The following is a 20616-nucleotide window of genomic DNA, read 5'->3' on the forward strand; positions in this document are numbered from 1 at the left end:
TGAAATGAACTGGATTTCTTGTTGCTTTTTCCTAAGACATTATAGGTTTGTAATTAGCTCTTTGAGTTGTGTGTGTTTTGGCCATGGGGCCGCCGATGGACAGAAGTTTGTAAAATGATTTGCGTGTACCCAGGCACCTCTCTTATGTGTTTTGTTTATATTCATCTTTTGTCAATACTGTATAATTTTACTCTACCATCTTTCAGTATGTTATTGTCATTCATGGTGGATTTCTTTTAAGCAGGGTTGTGCAATGTTTGAACTGAAGAGTTTATTGCCTGTTGCTTTTGCTTATGGATCTTGTGCACCGCTCCATTCTTTACCAACAACAGTGGAGCGTCGCAACTCAAAAGAGTAGCACGAGTATCATGTGTGATATATATATTTTTTTTTTTTACATTGTGTTTAGAGGATTTCTAGAAGTTCAACTTTTGAAGGTCTTGAAGAGGTTATTACTGGTTCACCATTTCTGGGCATATCCTGATACCAGCGATACTGCAGAATTCAGATGGTGGTACAACTGTCACAATGGTATTCATGGTCAAACCGTTATACCATCTACCTTTAGATTCTGTAATGGCGAGCTGCCCAGGCCCTGCTGCAGCAAAGCAGTCCCAAGCCATATCACTTCCATAACTATGGTTTACAGTTAGTATCGGGTTCTTCTGGTCAAATGTTGTCTGTGCTTTTCAACAAACATGTCTTCTGGTACTGTGTCCTCATTTATCAATAGCACATTGTTCCAGAAGTGCTGGTCTTTGCTTAGGTGTTCCTGGGCAAACATAGGCTTTCCCTGATGTTCTTTTTGGACAGAAAATGATTTCCTCCTGGCACATCTCCCATGCAGATCTAACTTATGCCTCCTCTTTCTAATGGTATACTCAAGCACTTTGACATTAACAGTAGGAAGAGGGTCCAGTGATGAAATTCCAAGGTTCTTACCGAGACTTCTTTCAGCATCTTGCATGCTGCTCTCAGGCTGAACTTGGTGGGGCGGCCCGGCCTAGAGAAGATGGAAAATGTTTGAAATTTTCTCTACTTGTAAATAATCTTCTGAGTGGCAGAGTTGTTGATTTCTGATTGTTTGGAGATCTCTTTAAATCCACCTCCAGAGAACTAGGCACCTATAACCTTTTTTCAAAGACGTCAGAGAGTCCCCCTGCATCAGTGCATGGTGATAACACACACTTCAACAGCAAAGAGCAAGCCTAGCTCAGTGCCTGAGGTTGTATTAAGACAGGGTCATTCTGGATCCTTCAGAATGATTATCATTTGGACCTAATGCTAAATGTGGGGGTGCACTTTATTTTTTCCACATGCAAAATGTGTATTCATCTTTATTTAAACTACATAATGGACTACACAATGTAAATGTGGTATGATTGTATGTTACCTTTATCTATAGATATGTTTAAATGAAGATCAAATCTTGATATGTCCACATATATAAAAAAAAAAAAATTCATAGGGTGTACTTACTTTTTCACGTCTGAAACGTTGGCGGATACTAAGATATAATGAACTATAAATAAAGCCTCAAAAAAACTGTGACTATCAGAAGCGATTAAGATTACAACCAGAATACTATAAATGTTAAATCTCAATTTTTAATTGTTCTCCAAAAGTAGCTGGTATAGAGGGAACATAGTGGCAAATAAACTTCAAGCAAAGTTTAGAAAACACACTGCACAGAGCAGCATGGAGGCCCACAGGTTAATGCTGCTGTCTCCAATCTAGAGTCTTGGTGCTTCATTTATAGAACTTTGCATGGATTTTAGCATGAAAATATGTGCACTCCTTACACACAAAAAAATAAATCAATTTTATAAAACCTGGAATAAGCACATTTATATGCTGTGTTCCATTTCAAGTGGAAAGTTGGAATTTTTTATTCCAGTGGAGCAAGCACAACAAAGGTTTTCCTGGATGCATCCATATTGGTTTTCCAAATGTTTTACTGGAATGCGTTCACCTGGGGTGTAACGTCATTCCCAGTTCCAACATCTGAATTCCAAGGTAAATGGAACACAGCATTACCAATCACAATCACCTTGTAAATGTGAATTTGTGAATATGCCTTGATGCTAACTAACCTCATACATATGCAATCACAATGCTGCAGACGCTCATTGGCTGGTACAGCTGCCTTCCACCCGATGCCTCAAGACTCCACCACCTGCGTTCAAAAGCGTCTGCCTATGCTCCGCAACTGAGCACGTAAGACCATGTGTGGCATTATAGCATTTCTCCTCTTTCCTTTTGGGGTCCAGGAAAGGTGCTAGCCTCTGAGCAGGTAACTATTAAAACTGGCACATGTACTGGCATGACTGCTGATTCAATGAATAGTATAGAACATATGAAAAACTGAGGGTTCAGCCAGTTACCTTACCAGCAAGCTAGCCACCATGTACAGAACTGTCTGGTACTTTACTGTCTGGTAAAGCTAGTTTGCCTAGAAATAAATGAATCACAGGTTGACCCAGGCTAAGGAAGCATGATGTTTGTCAGTCTCATCTTGGCATCACATATGACTTGTGTGTTACTGGAATGTAAGAATTTGTGGTTGAAAAGAAAAAAAAACAGAACACTTCATTCTCGCTAGATGCCCTTGTTGCAACATGAGTGCAGTAAAATGATCCAATTACATTATGGGAACTGGGCACTGCTGCAAATTGCCTCTTGTTTTGGCAAAATATTATGTTTTAAGTATATACACTCATTCAGTACACCTCCTCAGTCAGCTATTAGCTTTCAGTACAATGGGCATGATGGAATAAAGCATGGTTGAGATACTCCTGACCTTAAAAGGTAGCAGATATAAACTGACGAAAAACCAAAAAAGCTCTTCAGTGCAAATGCACAGCATTGGTCCTCTTAAAAGGAACTGAAATACTGTCTTTATATCGTATTCATCACTTTTGAGATTTAAAATGTCTGTCACATTAGCACACATTATAATTGTGGCTTGATGATATGAATTATTATTAATACCACTGAGCCATTATTGTAATATATTAAAATAATGCACACAAGTCATCATTTAGATGGTTCGTCTGCCCTTTCTGATTGATCGAGTGTGTCACCATTTTCAAGTTTCTCCGAAATGTTGTGTAAGTAGGGGTCAGAGTTGCTGTAAATATACGCAAGTTCCCCCATTAAGTTTTTTTTTTTATAAATTCTAATGTTTGCTATGCGCAAATACAGGGTGGCCCACGAAAAAGTGGCCCGCCTCCACCGAGATGACTCTCGTCTCGTTTGCCGCTAAAGGTGTAGCTGCAGATTTTTTGCCAGTTCTACACACAACTGATGAACTATGAACGCGACCATTGTTATTTCCAGCAAGATGGTGCAACTTGCCATACTTCCCGCATATCTATGGCTACTATTCGGGAGCAATTCCCTCACGAAAGGATTATTAGCAAGGGTTTATGGCCACCACGATCACCTGACTTAACAATGTGCGACTATACTGTATCTTGTGGGGACACTTGCACGCAACAAATCCACGAACTATAAATGAACTGAAGTTGAACACTGAAAATGCGATACAGAGAATCGATCCAATGACATTGCAAAGAGTGTACTGTACATGAACATGCTGAAACGGGCACAGTGATATATTGACGCACAAGGAGATCACTTTCAGTATCTTCTATAAATGTGAGTACCAACTTCGATCATTTTTCTCTTCACCATGTAATGGAGTTGACTCGGTGGAGGTGGGCCACTTTTTTGTGGGCCACCCTGTAGAAGCTCTTTCTGTGCATAAGCAAGCTATACACAGTAAATGAGGCTTCTAGTTTATATCTGTGTGGAGTTAGCACATTTTATCTGTTTCTAATTGGGGTTTTCACAGGGTACTTGAGAGTTTGCTTCCAAATATCTCAAAATACAGATGGTAATTTAAGTAGCAATTCTAAACTGGTTTTATAGGTGTCTCGATTGTTTGTCTGAGTATGCCCTGTGATGTACTGGTATCCTACCTGCTGTTAGCCAATTCTTTTCTGAATTAGCCACAATATACTACCACACAGTTATACCTGATTTCAAGTCTTAAAGCCTATTTTTATTCTGAACTCATATCCACCTCACTTTGGACTGAAAAGCATGAATAACTATCTCACTAAAATGGTTCAATGGATTAGACAATGGAATGTGTACACAAACTTAATGTTAATATTTTTGCAACAATATCTGTTTCTCGAGATGTTATTTTTGAAGTGCTCTCACTTGACTTCCCATGGGCTCACCACCTATGGGAGGGGCCAAGGAGGTCGGGTGCAGTGTGAGTTGGGTGGTGGCCGAAGGCGGGGACCTTGGCGGTCCGATCCTCGGCTACAGAAACTGGCTCTTGGGACGTGGAATGTCACCTCTCTGAAGGGGAAGGAGCCTGAGCTAGTGCGCGAAGTTGAGAGGTTCCGGCTAGATATAGTCGGGCTCACCTCGACGCACAGCTTGGACTCTGGAACCAATCTCCTTGAGAGGGGCTGGACTCTCTACCACTCTGGAGTTGCCCCCGGTGAGAGGCACCGAGCAGGTGTGGGTATACTTATTGCCCCCCAACTTGGAGCCTGTACATTGGGGTTTACCCCGGTGGACGAGAGGGTAGCCTCCCTTCGCCTTCGGGTGGGGGGACGGGGTCCTAACTGTTGTTTGTGCGTATGCACCGAACAGCAGTTCGGAGTACCCACCCTTTTTGGAGTCCCTGGAGGGGGTGCTAGAGGGCATACCTTCTGGGGACTCCCTCGTTCTGCGGGAGACTTCAATGCTCACGTGGGCAATGACAGTGAGACCTGGAAGGGCGTGATTGGGAGGAATGGCCCCCCTGATCTGAACCCGAGCGGTGTTTTGTTATTGGACTTCTGTGCTCGTCACGGATTGTCCATAACGAACACCATGTTCAAGCATAGGGGTGTTCATATGTGCACTTGGCACCAGGACACCCTAGGCCTCAGTTCGATGATCGACTTTGTGGTCGTGTCGTCGGACTTGCGGCCACATGTCTTGGACACTCGGGTGAAGAGAGGGGCGGAGCTGTCAACTGATCACCACCTGGTGGTGAGTTGGCTTCGATGGTCAGGCGTGGTAGGCCCAAACGTGTTGTGAGGGGTCTGCTGGGAACGTCTGGCAGAGCCCCCTGTCAGAAGTAGCTTCAACTCCCACCTCCGGCAGAACTTCGACCACATCCCGAGGGAGGTGGGGGACATTGAGTCCGAATGGGCCATGTTCCGTGCCTCTATTGTTGAGGCAGCTGACCGGAGCTGTGGCCGTAAGGTGGTCGGTGCCTGTCGTGGCGGCAATCCCTGAACCCGCTGGTGGACACCGGCGGTGAAGGATGCCGTCAAGCTGAAGAAGGAGTCCTACAGGACCCTTTTGTCCTGTGGGACCCCGGAGGCAGCTGATAGGTACCGGGCAGGCCAAGCGGAATGCGGCTTTGGTGGTTGTTGAGGCAAAAACTCGGGCGTGGGAGGAGTTTGGGGAGGCCATGGAGAATGACTTTCGGACGGCTTCAAGGAGATTCTGGTCCACCATCCGGCGTCTCAGGAAGGGGAAGCAGTGCAGTGTCAACACTGTATATGGTGGGGATGGTGCGCTGCTGACCTCGACTCGGGACGTTGTGGGTCGGTGGGGGGAATACTTCGAAGACCTCCTCAATCCCATTAACATGCCTTCCAATGAGGAAGCAGAGCCTGGGGACTCAGAGGTGGGCTCCCCCATCTCTGGGACTGAGGTCACCGAGGTGGTCAAAAAACTCCTTGGTGGCAGGGCCCCGGGGGTGGATGAGATACGCCCGGAGTTCCTCAAGGCTCTGGATGTTGTAGGACTGTCTTGGCTGACACGCCTCTGCAACATCGCATGGACATCAGGGACAGTGCCTCTGGATTGGCAGACCGGGGTGGTGGTCCCCCTCTTTAAGAAGGGGGATCGGAGGGTGTGTTCCAACTACAGAGGGATCACACTCCTCAGCCTCCCTGGAAAAAGTCTATTCAGGGGTCCTGGAGAGGAGGGTCCGTCGGATAGTCGAGCCTCGGATTCAGGAGGAACAGTGTGGTTTTCGTCCTGGTCGCGGAACAGTGGACCAGCTCTATACCCTTAGCAGGGTCCTGGAGGGTGCATGGGAGTTTGCCCAACCAGTCTACATGTGTTTTGTGGACTTAGAAAAGGCATTCGACCGTGTCCCTCGGGGAATCCTGTGGGGGGTACTCCGAGAGTATGGGGTACCGGCCCCCCTGATAAGGGCTGTTCAGTCCCTGTACGATCAGTGCCAGAGCTTGGTCCGCATTGCCGGCAGTAAGTCGAACCCCGTTTCCAGTGAGAGTTGGACTCCGCCAGGGCTGCCCTTTGTCACCGATTCTGTTCATAACTTTTATGGACAGAATTTCTAGGCGCAGCCAGGGTGTTGAGGGGGTCCGGTTTGGTGGGCTCAGGATTGGGTCACTGCTTTTTGCAGATGATGTTGTCCTGTTTGCTTCATCAGGCCGTGATCTTCAGCTCTCTCTGGATCGGTTCGCAGCCGAGTGTGAAGCGGCTGGGATGAGAATCAGCACCTCCAAATCCGAGACCATGGTCCTCAACCGGAAAAGGGTGGAGTGCCCTCTCAGGGGTGGTAGCGAGATCCTGCCCAAGGGGAGGAGTTCAAGTATCTCGGGGTCTTGTTCACGAGTGAGGGAAGAATGGAGCGTGAGATCGACAGGCGGATCGGTGCGGCATCCGCAGTAATGCGGGGCGTTGCATCGGTCTGTCGTGGTGAAAAAGGAGCTGAGCCGCAAGGCGAAGCTCTCAATTTACCAGTCGATCTATGTTCCTACCCTCACCTATGGTCATGAGCTATGGGTAGTGACCGAAAGAACGAGATCGCGAATACAAGCGGCTGAAATGAGTTTCCTCCGCAGGGTGTCTGGGCTTTCCCTTAAAGATAGGGTGAGAAGCTCAGTCATCCGGGAGGGGCTCAGAGTAGAGCCGCTGCTCCTCCGCATCGAGAGGAGTCAGATGAGGTGGCTCGGGGCATCTGATCAGGATGCCTCCTGGACGCCTCCCTGGTGAGGGTGTTCCGGGCACGTCCAACCGGGAGGAGGCCTCGGGGAAGACCCAGGACACGCTGGAGGGACTATGTCTCTCGACTGGCCTGGGAACGCCTTGGGATTCTCCCGGAAGAGCTAGAAGAAGTGGCCAGGGAGAGGGAAGTCTGGGCATCTCTGCTCAAGCTGCTGCCCCCGCGACCCGACCTCGGATAAGCGGGAGACAATGGATGGATGGATGGATGCTCTCACTTGAAATGAGCAATTTGCTTGAAATTTATTATTTTATTGTTAATCACCATTGTACAAGGAATGATGTCAAAGTCACTGTTAGTGTGTAGCTCTGCTGTGTCATTTTGAAATGGCAATGACACTGTGTGCTTGTGTGAAGTGCTTTACCATGCTCACTTGTCACATGGTTTCTGGGTGTTATATCAAGGACTGTTTTTTTTGGATAAAACATTTCCTTACATGTGTGCAATAAAGTGACATTACCCAGCCTGTATTTGATAAAAGTCTCATCCACTCGACTCATGATAGCTATCACAATACAGTATACCTCCACATTTAAATTATTTTAGGTCATGTAATACGCTTTTAAAGAAGGCATGTACAAGCTGCTCATATTCAGTTATAATTAAAATATTCTTTTTTTCATGTAAAACCACAGGACTTCAAAAAAAATCTAATTTTTCTTAAACTCTAACACTCTACGATTTATATTATATAGCAGAATATTCTTCAACTTCCATAATCCAACTCAGAGTCACAGGGGGCTGAAAACTATTCTAATATTAGGTGAACGGAAATAACCAATCAAATCCACCGCAGGCCACACTCCTGCACAAACAGACTTTCACACTCACATAGCATCAAATATGATTCACCATTTAATCTAGAATGCCTTCTGGAATGTGGAAACAGAAGAAGCAGCCCATACAGACACTGGAAGAATGTGCAAACTTCACACAACGCCTGGAAACTGAAGCAATGGGGCAACATTAAAACCACTGCACCACTATATTACTCTATGATGTGTTGTATATAATGAACAGTAAATCAGAATTAAAAAAATAACAATAAAAAAAGATCTTCTGATACACACAGAATACTTCACTTTATTAATCCATTTCTTACCAACTTTTTCATCTTCATGGATGGCTTGTACACATGTCTCATAAATGGAAATAAGAACACATAACACAAGATACTAATGGAATAGTCTTAGCTTTGCTCGATAAACAATAAATAAAATGCTTAATTAGATAAAGTACTCAAGATGGAATGGTATGGTTTTTAAATAGGACTGCATACCTAGAACAAATTTAGAACTTTTTTATTGTCATCCCTACCCACACATACAGCTGAGCACCTTGAATCTGCCACACTGAACAGTCTCATCCAGACGGGGCTGGGACAGACAGGAATTCAGCATCTCTCGCCTCCAATAAACGGGTCTCCTCTGGGCAATCCAGGATTACCCCACTAATTATTAAGTCCTCTTCTCTTGTTACATTTTAAATCTGGCTCAAGGGTAAAAACTTTTGGTAGTAGCTTTTTGTGACATCAATCATTAGCTCCTGTGTGCATTCTGGGAGTTCTGCAGAGAACAAACCTTAAGCAAGACAAAGACAACAAATCAGATATAATATTTCTGCAGGGCACAAGGAGTTAAAAAAAATTAAGAACAGAAAAAATTAAGAACAGAGTTTTTGTGTCCCAGGAGGTAAGTGAAAAGACAGTAACTGAGAGCACTAGTATGAAATTGTTATATGGTCCGAGTTTTGTAATCATAACCAGGCTGCCTTGAACACCTTTAGGCAAATTAAAAGACTACCTTAGCAATAGAGTCAGAGGGAACATTTTCTGTTAACTATATATAGCTAAGAGTATGAATTGGTTGCTGGTATTACACATTAATTCAGAAAAAAATGTGATTCAGAATACAAATTTCCACATTTATGCAGTTACTTCTATAGTTTGTTGGTTGAGTTAACATATATTTCACTCACCCGGACAGCCAGAGAACACAGTGAAAGGTGGAACAACTGTCTCAGGAGGCAGGACTGTGTTGTCAAGAATCTTGCAGCAGTCTTTGAGAACACACCGTCGACCCTAAACCAAGTAAGTAAGTAAGTAAGTAAGTTTACTGTTCATCAGCGCATCATATAGAAGCTGAGCATTCAGTATTATAAAAATGTTTTCCATCCGAGTTTACTTTTCATCAGCATTTTTATAGAAGCTGAGCCTTAAATATTATAAAAATGGTTTTTTTTCCACAGGCTAGGCTGTTGGCAGGTTTGCAAAAGGATGACATTTTGTTAAAAAAATAGTTAGAAAATGTGACAAGGTATTTTGAAGCCAGTTAGGGAGGGGGTGGGCCAAACCCTGTCCTATTGGGTACAGAGTCAGTTACCATTTGACACAGAGACCTAATCAATCATACAGCCGACATATGCAAATATCAAGCCTTAAAAGACTAACTTTGAGAGGGCAATTAATCTGCCACACCTTTGAAATGTGGGAGTACACAGAGGAAACCTCATGTAAACAAAGCAAGGTTTCAAATCCAGAATGCTGTATCTCCAAAGATGAAAACTAACAGTAACAGGCAGTCTCATAAGATCTTAAAACTGAATAACTGAATTCAAATTCCAGCACAAGAAATTGGATAAATCAAGTGGAATTTGCATTTATCGGCCGTATTATGCCTTCCATTGTGACAAACAGCTAGTTAATTAAGTATATTAAGATGAAATTCTGTCGTATCTTCTTGAACAAACTGATCATAGACAGTCTGATGAAATTTCTACATGCCACACATTCACAGGAACATTTTCATAAATAGATGGCTGTCTCTCTATTATAAAAAAAAATCTTGGGAGGGAGACAAGACATGATCTCGGGAGAGACACTTTAATGTCACGTGAGACAAGACAGTGAGACATTTAAAACAAGTTCACGGACATCTAACCAAGCAGTTGTTGGAATGCTTTTGGCAGACAGACATCATGTGCTCCCAGCTCTTAAAATGACAGCAAGCCAGCAGATGATCCGACTGTTTCTCCTTAGCGTGCATCCAGCTAAACCCCCCCCCCCCCAATTAACAACGCAAGCAGCAGAGATGCGAAGTGGCCAAAGGACAGCTGCTGTGCAACAAGCAGAAAACACAGCTCGCCAGCAGCAACAAGCCAGCAGATGATCCGACTGCAACTCCTTAGCTTGCATTCAGCCCCCCCCCCCCCCCCAAAACAAAGCTTGTGGCACAGACACGAAGTGGCAAAAGAACAGCTGCTGTACAGGCTTTAAATGATTGACGTGCAGCGCGACAAACATAACACGCAGCTCACCAGCAGCAGCAGAAAGACAGCAGCTGATCCAACGGCATCTCCTTAGCTTGCATTCAACCTCCCAACCCAAGCCCCCCCCCCCCCCCCACAACGTGAGCAGCTTTATACGTCCTGCGAGAAAGATTTACCCATGCCCGGGGCAGGAAAAAAAGAATAAGTATTGTTTTTACAAAAGTTTTAAAGTAAAAGTGAAAATAATGCATATGTAACCATTCCCATGAAAATTATCTCTTTAAATTGTACATCCTGTAAACCAAACCCGGGGGTGGGCGAGCAAAGCTCCCTAATTTTATATAAATAAAAAAAAAAAAAAAAGTGGGGGAAATCCAGAGGCATCTCTTCAGCTGCGAACAATGTAAAATATGCATATATCAAATATATGTTCTCTTAATTACAAAGTGCTGTTTTTATCAGCAACATGATTTCTGATCAGAACACTAAACTTCAATTTTAAAGGGGCGGAGCCACATTTTTCTACCTTTTCATGAAACTCATCCTCTTTCATTATGGAATGTTATAAAATTGCATACTGAATTGTTGCTGACAATTTGTAAAAATCATCACAGAAGGGCAGTCCACTGAGCTTGTGGAAAAACTCAAATCCCAAGAATTAACATGACAGTTAGGGGGTAAATTCATGCTACTGCATGAATTCTTTGGATTTTGTGCCCCAAGATATTTTCATTTAGACAGTGGACTTAAGTTCAGCACAAGCTGAATATTGTGAAATTCAGAAAGAACAATCAATATACTTACAATAACACAATTTTTTCCTATGTGGACATATGATCCTATCTGTGCTGCATTAACGACACAGTCTTCTTCAATAAACACATGGTCTCCAATGTGAAGAGGAAAGAATGCTACTCTGCAGGAAAGAAAAATAATGTGATAAAAGGAGAGTGCAAAATAAATCAAAGATGAAACTGAACCAGCAAACCCCACACATTAGTTATTTAGTAAAGCCAGTAATTTCATAGAAGCCTTGAAAGTTCAAATTAAACACCATAAGCAGATGCTGGAACTTAGTAGGAGTCATTAAATCCATTTAATTTCCTGTAGAATGTACTATATTATTACAAGCACTTTTGTCTTGCACCCTTTAAAGATTAGACAAGATCACAATAAATACAGCTTCCAATTTTACTTCCTCTATAAATCACAAGGTCCCCAGCTAGTCAGGAGCAATATACAAAAAAAAAAACAAAAAAAAAACAGCACACAGTCCAAAAGGGAATATATCACTTATGTAGATGGCCTCTCTGATTCGCTGCATAATTCTTTAAACATAAAAAAACCACAATGTCCTAGCAGTGTGACACAACCACTGCATAAAGCAGGTAAAACACTTTCACTTTTAATTTTCACTTAACTATACAAAACCTTTTTCAATAATGTGTACCACTGGCTTTCTGTTTTTCACTCCCACTAACACTTAGTCAGCAATTAACAGTTTAAATAAAATAATAACTCCTCCAACCACTTTTCTAATCAATTTTTTTGGTGAAACCATTGACTACCCTGGCAACACCAGGCATAAGATGAGAACCAAAATGAGACAGAGCATCAGTCCACTGAATGCCACACTCGCTGGAAGTGCTGCCACTTAAACAAATTGGCATGAATTAGGCATGTGGAATGAAAATTGGAGTACTCAATAGAAACTTACATACACTTGAGAACATGCAAAGGCCCAGGCCTGAGCCAAAATTCTATGTAACAACCCAATACAATAAAAACAGCAGAATGCACTAAAGATACCTCCCTTTGCTTTGTAAGTGGCCATACTGCAGTTGCACATACATATAATCAAATAACTGAATTTTTTTAATGACGTATTATATCTATATAATAATAATAATACATTTTATTTATCTATATATACATACAGTATCTCACAAAAGTGAGTACACCCCTCATATTTTTTGTAAATATTTTATTGTATCTTTTCATGGGGCAACACTGAAGATATGACACTTTGATATAATGTAACTTAGTCAGTGTACAGCTTGTATAACAGTATAAATTTGCTGTACCCTCAAAATAACTCAACACACAGACAAGTGAAAAATGTCCATATTGTGCCCAATTAGCCATTTTCCCTCCCCGGTGTCATGCGACTCATTAGTGTTACAAAGTCTCAGGTGTGAATGGTGAGCAGGTGTGTTAAATTTGGTGTTATCGCTCTCACACTCTCTCATACTGGTCACTGGAAGTTCAACATGGCACCTCATGGCAAAGAACTCTGAGGATCTTGAAAAAAGAATTGTCGTTCTACATAAAGATGGCCTAGGCTATAAGAAGATTGCCAACACCCTGAAACTGAGCTGCAACACGTGGCCAAGACCATACAGCGATTTAACAGGACAGGTTCCACTCAGAACAGGCCTCGCCATGGTCGACCAAAGAAGTTGAGTGCACGTGCTCAGCATCATATCCAGAGGTTGTCTTTTGAAAATAGACGTATGAGTGTTGCCAGCATTGCTGCAGAGGTTGAAGGGGTGGGGGGTCAGCCTGTCAGTACTCGGACACTGCATCAAATTGGTCTGCATGGCTGTCGTCCCAGAAGGAACCCTCTTCTAAAGATGATGCACAAGAAAGCCCGCAAACAGTTTGCTGAAGACAAGCAGACTAAGGACATGGATTACTGAAACCATGTCCTGTGGGCTGATGAGACCAAGATAAACTTATTTGGTTTAGATGGTGTCAAGCATGTGTGGCGGCAACCAGGTGAGGAGTACAAAGACAAGTGTGTCTTGCCTACAGTCAAGCATGGTGGTGGGAGTGTCATGGTTTGGGGCTGCATGAGTGCTGCCGGCACTGGGGAGCTACAGTTCATTGAGGGAACCATGAATGCCAACATGTACTGTGACATACTGAAGCAGAGCACGATTCCCTCCCTTCGGACACTGGGCCGCAGGGCAGTATTCAAACATGATAACGACCCCAAACACACCTCCAAGATGATCACTGCCTTGCTAAAGAAACTGAGGGTAAAGGTGTTGGACTGGCCAAGCATGTCTCCAGACCTAAACCCTATTGAGCATCCTCAAACAGAAGGTGGAGGAGCGCAATGTCTCTAACATCCACCAGCTCCGTGATGTCATCATGGAGGAGTGGAAGAGGATTCCAAAGGCAACCTGTGAAGCTCTAGTGAACTCCATGCCCAAGAGCGTTAAGGCAGTGCTGGAAAATAATCGTGGCCACACAAAATATTGACACTTGACACATTTTGGACATTTTTCACTTGGGGTGTACTCACTTTTGTTGCCAGCGGTTTAGACATTAATGGCTGTGTGTTGAGTTATTTTGAGGGGACAGCAAATTTACAGTGTTATACAAGCTGTACACTGACTACTTTACATTGTATCAAAGTGTCATATCTTCAGTGTTGTCCCATGAAAAGATATAATAAAATATTTACAAAAATGTGAGGGATGTACTCACTTTTGTGAGATACTGTATGTATGTATATATATATATATATATATATACACACACAGTAAGCCAAATACCACTGACACACTCATCATGAAATCTCCCGAACCATTGAGAACTTAGGACTTGAAATTTGGAATGTAGGTTACCCTTGGCCCATAGGTGCTCGCCAAGAAACGGTTTTAAAAATTTTGTGGTCCAAGCGCATTCTGTCTGTATGTCTGTCTGCTTTTCATGAGAGAATTACTTAATGGATTTAGATCTGTTTGTTTTCTATAATTTGCTTGAACTTTCCGGTTGATTTTGCGACTTCCTCATTGCACTAAGTACCATAGTTCGCTTGCGGTACCGATGCATTTATGCAAATCCAAGAGAGTGGCTGTGGGCCAAGAGCAGGGGGGTGGGGCCTTCCTCATTCACTCGCCAGCCTCTGTTAGAGCTGGTCTACGTCTCGCCATGTGTTGGAGTGCACCTTGCCTCCGCTTAGCTAGTGATACATGTTTGTTCAACAGACATTATCATCTCCAGATTGTTAAGGAGTAACGTTTGACGTTTTTGAGAGACAGATTAGAGCTCCATGTGTTTTAGAGGGTAGCTGCCGACTGCCAGAGATATTACGGCCATGTGCTTTTCTACCCACGAGGGACACACGCTCCCATCAGAGCTGAACATGATCAGATATGGTGCCAGCATCTATTTATTTTTAAAGTTTGTCCTGTTTCATTACTATGTGGGCATAGCCACGGGATACAGCTAGTCTCTGTATAAATGAAAACCTGGAGATGAGACATTCAGATATTATTTCTTAGGCAGGTTTTCAAAATTAGAGTGTGTCTAGCAAACTCAGTCTGTAAATCACTGCCTGCTGTTTGGAACGAACTGAAATATGAATCACCTCTATCTGTCATGCTATAGTTAACCAGAATACTGTTAAAGTTTGTCCACTTATATTGTAAATTATCAGGGCACTGTACACATTCAGTACACATAAAGATGCTACACAAAATTATACAGACAATAAACCAATTAATTGTAACCAAATGACGTAATAAAGCAGAGGTACCAAATGGTAGATGCTTGGAACCTAATTGTATGTTCCAAAAGACAGAGGTATTACAGTGAACAGAAACAGCAAGCCAGAAGGATATCAAGCTGCTGTTAGCATCAATACAGCATGAGACGGAGGTATGAACAGTTCTGAACATAGACCCTTACCCTTTACTGAATTTTTTGAATGGAGGCCTAATGACACTTCGACTCTTGATGACACAATGCCGTCCCACACGGACATTAGCAAGATCTCCCCGAATAATGCAGTCATTCATAACAATTGTCTGTAAGAAAATAAAGAACAAATTCATATGGAGCATGCACAAGACTCCATCAGCCTCCTATAATCTTCTCCACTTGCAGAATAGTACCTACCCTCTATCCTATACAGAGGTGTGAAAAACTATTTGCCCCCTTCCTGATTTCTTATTCTTTTGCATGTTTATCACACAAAATGTTTCTTGATCATCAAACACATTTAACCATTAGTCAAATATAACACAAGTAAACACAAAATGCAGTTTGTAAATGGTGGTTTTTATTATTTAGGGAGAAAAAAAAATCCAAACCTACATGGCCCTGTGTGAAAAAGTAATTGCCCCCTGAAACTAATAACTGGTTGGGCCACCCTTAGCAGCAATAACTGCAATCAAGTGTTTGCGATAACTTGCAATGAGTCTTTCACAGCACTCTGGAGGAATTTTGGCCCACTCATCTTTGCAAAATTGTTGTAATTCAGCTTTATTTGAGGGTTTTCTAGCATGAACCACCTTTTTAAGGTCATGCCATAGCATCTCAATTGGATTCAGGTCAGGACTTTGACTAGGCCACTCCAAAGTCTTCATTTTGTTTTTCTTCAGCCATTCAGAGGTGGATTTGCTGGTGTGTTTTGGGTCATTGTCCTGTTGCAGCACCCAAGATCGCTTCAGCTTGAGTTGACGAACAGATGGCCGGACATTCTCCTTCAGGATTTTTTGGTAGACAGTAGAATTCATGGTTGCATCTATCACAGCAAGCCTTCCAGGTCCTGAAGCAGCAAAACAACCCCAGACCATCACACTACCACCACCATATTTTACTGTTGGTATGATGTTCTTTTTCTGAAATGCTGTGTTCCTTTTACGCCAGATGTAACGGGACATTTGCCTTCCAAAAAGTTCAACTTTTGACTCATCAGTCCACAAGGTATTTTCCCAAAAGTCTTGGCAATCATTGAGATGTTTCTTAGCAAAATTGAGACGAGCCCTAATGTTCTTTTTGCTTAACAGTGGTTTGCGTCTTGGAAATCTGCCATGCAGGCCGTTTTTGCCCAGTCTCTTTCTTATGGTGGAGTCGTGAACACTGACCTTAATTGAGGCAAGTGAGGCCTGCAGTTCTTTAGACGTTGTCCTGGGGTCTCTTGTGACCTCTCGGATGAGTCGTCTCTGCTCTCTTGGGGTAATTTTGGTCGGCCGGCCACTCCTGGGAAGGTTCACCACTGTTCCATGTTTTTGCCATTTGTGGATAATGGCTCTCACTGTGGTTCGCTGGAGTCCCAAAGCTTTAGAAATGGCTTTATAACCTTTACCAGACTGATAGATCTCAATTACTTCTGTTCTCATTTGTTCCTGAATTTCTTTGGATCTTGGCATGATGTCTAGCTTTTGAGGTGCTTTTGGTCTACTTCTCTGTGTCAGGCAGCTCCTATTTAAGTGATTTCTTGATTGAAACAGGTGTGGCAGTAATCAGGCCTGGGGGTGGCTACGGAAATTGAACTCGGGTGTAATACACCACAGTTAGGTTATTTTTTAACAAGGGGGCAATTACTTTTTCACACAGGGCCATGTAGGTTTGGATTTTTTTTCTCCCTAAATAATAAAAACCATCATTTAAAAACTGCATTTTGTGTTTACTTGTGTTATATTTGACTAATGGTTAAATGTGTTTGATGATCAGAAACATTTTGTGTGACAAACATGCAAAAGAATAAGAAATCAGGAAGGGGGCAAATAGTTTTTCACACCACTGTACCTGCAGACATTGACACTGGTGAAGGAATTGTATACATAAGTTTAAATGAAAACCAGGGAAAGATGAAGACCGAAGAAAATAAGAAGAGCTAAAAGATGCAGAAGAAAGCAAACAAAACATTTTGCTTACAGAAAAGATGTCAAATACATACAATTCTATTTCACTATCCAAAACAGAGTGTTTAGTCTGGTTGCTTGGAAAATTGTACCAGTCATAAACCAAGAAAAGCTTACAGTTCAAAATTGAAAGCATAGATAAAAATTTCAATTAAAAAAATAAAAAATAAACTTAAGCAACTCCAATGATCTTAAACTAGATAAGCACATTAGAAAAAAACAGATTACAATTAATCCAAAAGTTTAAAAGGCATGTGTAATAAATAGCAATACACAGTCACAGCCACCATTATAGACTTCCATAACATTTAATTAAACAGTTTCAATTAAGTACATGACACAGTGTCAGAAACAAACCTGCCACTAAAAAAAAAAGAAAATATATAATGCACAGTACTCCCTGTAGCTTGTCTGGTATGAATGTGATCCGACACAGGACCAATCATGAACCATTCCAGGTTTCACTTGGTAACGGACCACAATAACCATTTCCAAGGGATCTTGGTACACTTCCTTTGGTCTTCACCAGGGCTCTCATTTATAAAAACTCTGATTGATTTGTAAATCAGAGTATGTGTATGCCAAAAAACAGGAATTAGATTTACAAAACCTGACCCACACACATTTCTATGCAGTATACTCTTTATAAGTTACAATCATCTTGTAAATGTTTGTATGTGAGTGCACCTTGAACCCTCCTTGGTTGCCACCCTGAAACAACCATATATGTACTTTGCTAATCAAGCTTGTACATACTCAGTTACAACACTGCAGACCTTTATTGCCTACCACCAGATGCACCAGACACCACTACTTGAATTTAACGAGTCCTATGCTTTGCTCCACAACTGTGCGTACAAGAGCAGTGCAGTATTATACTGCCTTTCCTCTCTGTTCAGCGGGGGTTGGGAAAGGGCGTAAGGTGGCAGCTACTATCACCTGGCACATGTGATATGATTGAAGCTACAATTAATACTATAAGTCCTACAAAAAAAAAACCAGAGTTTAACCAGTTACCGTACTAACAAGTCAGCCATCACATAAAGTACCGTGAGCAGGTTGTCTGCCAATTTTACTTTGCCTCAAAACAAATGAATCATGGGTTGGCCCAGGCCACCGAACCACGTCGTTTGTCAGTCATTTTGGAATGATGACTTGTATGTTAATAGAATGACACTGCTTACGATTAGCAAAAGCAGCTTCATTCTTATTAGGTGATCTACTGCAATATGACTACTGTCAATTACAATTACATTTACAATTACAATTACATCGACTGGCCTGGGAACGCCTTGGGATTCTCCCGGAAGAGCTAGAAGAAGTGGCCGGGGAGAGGGAAGTCTGGGCATCTCTGCTCAAGCTGCTGCCCCCGCGACCCGACCTCGGATAAGCGGGAGACAATGGATGGATGGATGGATGCTATCTTTTATGTATGAACACCCACACCATACAGAAAATGAATGTGACGCCTTGTCGGTCAGTTAATGGGTTCCGGCAGAGTGGAAATGAAGGAGCTGAAGCTTGGCTGAGATATTCCTGATCTGTTGGCCAGTTCCCTGAAAAGTGACAACAGGTAGCCACTATAAACCAACAAAAAAAAAAAAAAAAAAAAAAGTTCTTCAGTGCAAATACGCTGCATTCACCCTCTTAAAAAGGAACTACAATAGAATTTGTATATCATATTCATCTCTTTTGAGGTTTAATGTGTTTGTCATGCCAATGCACATAATAAAGGCTAGATAATATGAATTACTGTATGCATGAGTTGTCATTTAGCTAGTGAGGCTGCTTTTCCCACTTTCTCCGAAATGTTGTGTATGTATGGGTCAGGGTTGCCATAAATATATGCAAGTTCTCTCTTTTAATTTTTTTTTTTAATAGATCATGCCATTTGCGTGGACAATTGAGATTGCACTTTTTGGTCCTCTTTTTGTGCATATGCAAGTTTTACAAATCTGACCCAAAGAATGATTGGTGTATTCATACCTACCTCAATGAACTGGCTACCTTCAAGCAGTCTAGGCGTGAAAACTATTATTTGTCAAAAAATTATGAACTACAGCCAATTCCATAAAATTAATTTAAGTAGTTTTCTGGGTGGTGTTGGGTGACCAACTGGCCAAATGACGCTGCACATTTCACTAAATCAAGGATCCACTAGAGGTCTGTTTTATAAAGGAATACTATTAACTTGATTTTTTTGTTTTTCTCTTATCCACTACCAAATGGACATATGTCCTGTTAGTATGACTTCTCCATACTCTTAAATTGTCCTCAATTTACTTACGTTTTTCCCTTAAATTCCACCTTTGGGAACAGCCAAGATATAACTGATTATTCTTTCTGTTACAAGTCATTTAAACACTGTGAGTTTATGGATGCAAATATTATATATCTTAATATACCTCCTGTTACTTTATATTTGCAAATAGGCATAAACACATTGAGACTGCCTTCGGAGGACTACGTAAGAATAAACTGAACGGCCAATTGAAATATGTCAAGAAAGGGGAATATTCAATACAGACCGTTGAAATATATATAAACTATTCCAGGGTAAATTTAGTCCAATAAGTCAAAAAGCAGGCACCTTTAATGCGATTTGTTGAAATTACTCAAAAGCAAAACTACCACTAAAACTCGGAGCTCTCAGACAACAGAAGTTTACTCACTTTGCCATTGAGCACGATGTTTTGGCTTCCGCATAGCACAGACTGTCGGCTCACTTTATTACCAGAAGCCTGGAAATGCAAATTAAACATCATTATAGTTTCAACAATATTTCCATCGTATTACACATATTAAGAAAACAATAAAAACAAGCACTCAGGTAGCTTAGGATAATTCATTAACTAATAAAAACTAACTGCAAGGTGAGAGTAAAGAAAAGTCCAAGTAAAGAAAATGCAAAAATAAAACTGTCACTCCCTACAGTGGCATCCCATTGAATCTCCTTTAGCTTCCATTACGTCCACGATCTGATTTATATAACATTACTTCTATTTATTATGTATATACCATTACTTCTATTTATTATGTATTTTATGTTCCTATATTTTATTTCTATTTATGTTTTATGTTAATTGTTTTGTTTTTCTTTTATTCTATTATTGCAACGCACTTTGGCCACAGCATTACTATGTTGTTTTAAAAGTGCTATATAAATAAATTGACATTTACATGTAGTGTGGTTGGCGTGTACCTCCTCAGTCTATATTATGGATGTGGCGTGGACTATGTACTGTAGGACTCTACAGACATTCAGTAATTGATAAGATACATCCGTTCGTTACCCTCTCAAGCTGTACCGGTGCTTCTCTAACGGCCTGTATACGCCTCTCGTATGTAGTGAAGTGCTTTCTGTGAAGGCCATGCTTCTCCCATTTCGCAGTACACAGTTACGTAACATTTAACCATCTCCACCTGTCATGCAGTCCCGTGCATTCCATACCCACCGTTTCTATGTATTCAGCCTTGTTGTACAGTATTTCGCACAACTCCATCCTTTTCCCCAAAGGGCGCCGGCCTTAGGAAGTGAAGACGAAAACAACACACCACACAGCAAGTACATCCGATCACGCCCAGGAAGTTTGGGCCACATGATCTGAAACCGCCAATCAGGCTATTCGTAGA

General features: G+C 41.9%; 1 protein-coding gene across 1 annotated transcript; it reads right to left on the reverse strand.

Moving 5' to 3' along the window:
* Positions 1-8111: 8111 nt before the first annotated feature.
* On the reverse strand, positions 8112-20592 carry dctn5 (dynactin 5). Its single transcript, XM_051933379.1, has 6 exons — positions 20439-20592; positions 19656-19724; positions 15023-15141; positions 11126-11237; positions 9032-9134; positions 8112-8634 (listed from the first exon to the last, which is right to left on the reverse strand). Exons 1-6 carry the CDS (start codon positions 20484-20486, stop codon positions 8537-8539), a joined length of 549 nt encoding a protein of 182 aa, XP_051789339.1. The 5' UTR covers positions 20487-20592; the 3' UTR covers positions 8112-8536.
* Positions 20593-20616: the final 24 nt, after the last annotated feature.

Source organism: Erpetoichthys calabaricus, chromosome 11 (assembly GCF_900747795.2).
Source record: "Erpetoichthys calabaricus chromosome 11, fErpCal1.3, whole genome shotgun sequence".
NCBI lineage: Eukaryota > Metazoa > Chordata > Cladistia > Polypteriformes > Polypteridae > Erpetoichthys > Erpetoichthys calabaricus.

What these genes read in the sequence shown, in the direction of transcription:
- dctn5 (XM_051933379.1), bottom strand. Translation starts at nt 20,486, where the DNA reads ATGGAGTTGTGCGAAATACTGTACAACAAGGCTGAATACATAGAAACG. An exon ending in TAGGAAAAAATTGTGTTATT is followed by an intron (nt 9,135 to 11,125) that starts GTAAGTATATTG and finishes TACTTGGTTTAG; the next exon opens with GGTCGACGGTGTGTTCTCAA. An exon ending in TGTGTTCTCTGGCTGTCCGG is followed by an intron (nt 8,635 to 9,031) that starts GTGAGTGAAATA and finishes GTCTTGCTTAAG; the next exon opens with GTTTGTTCTCTGCAGAACTC.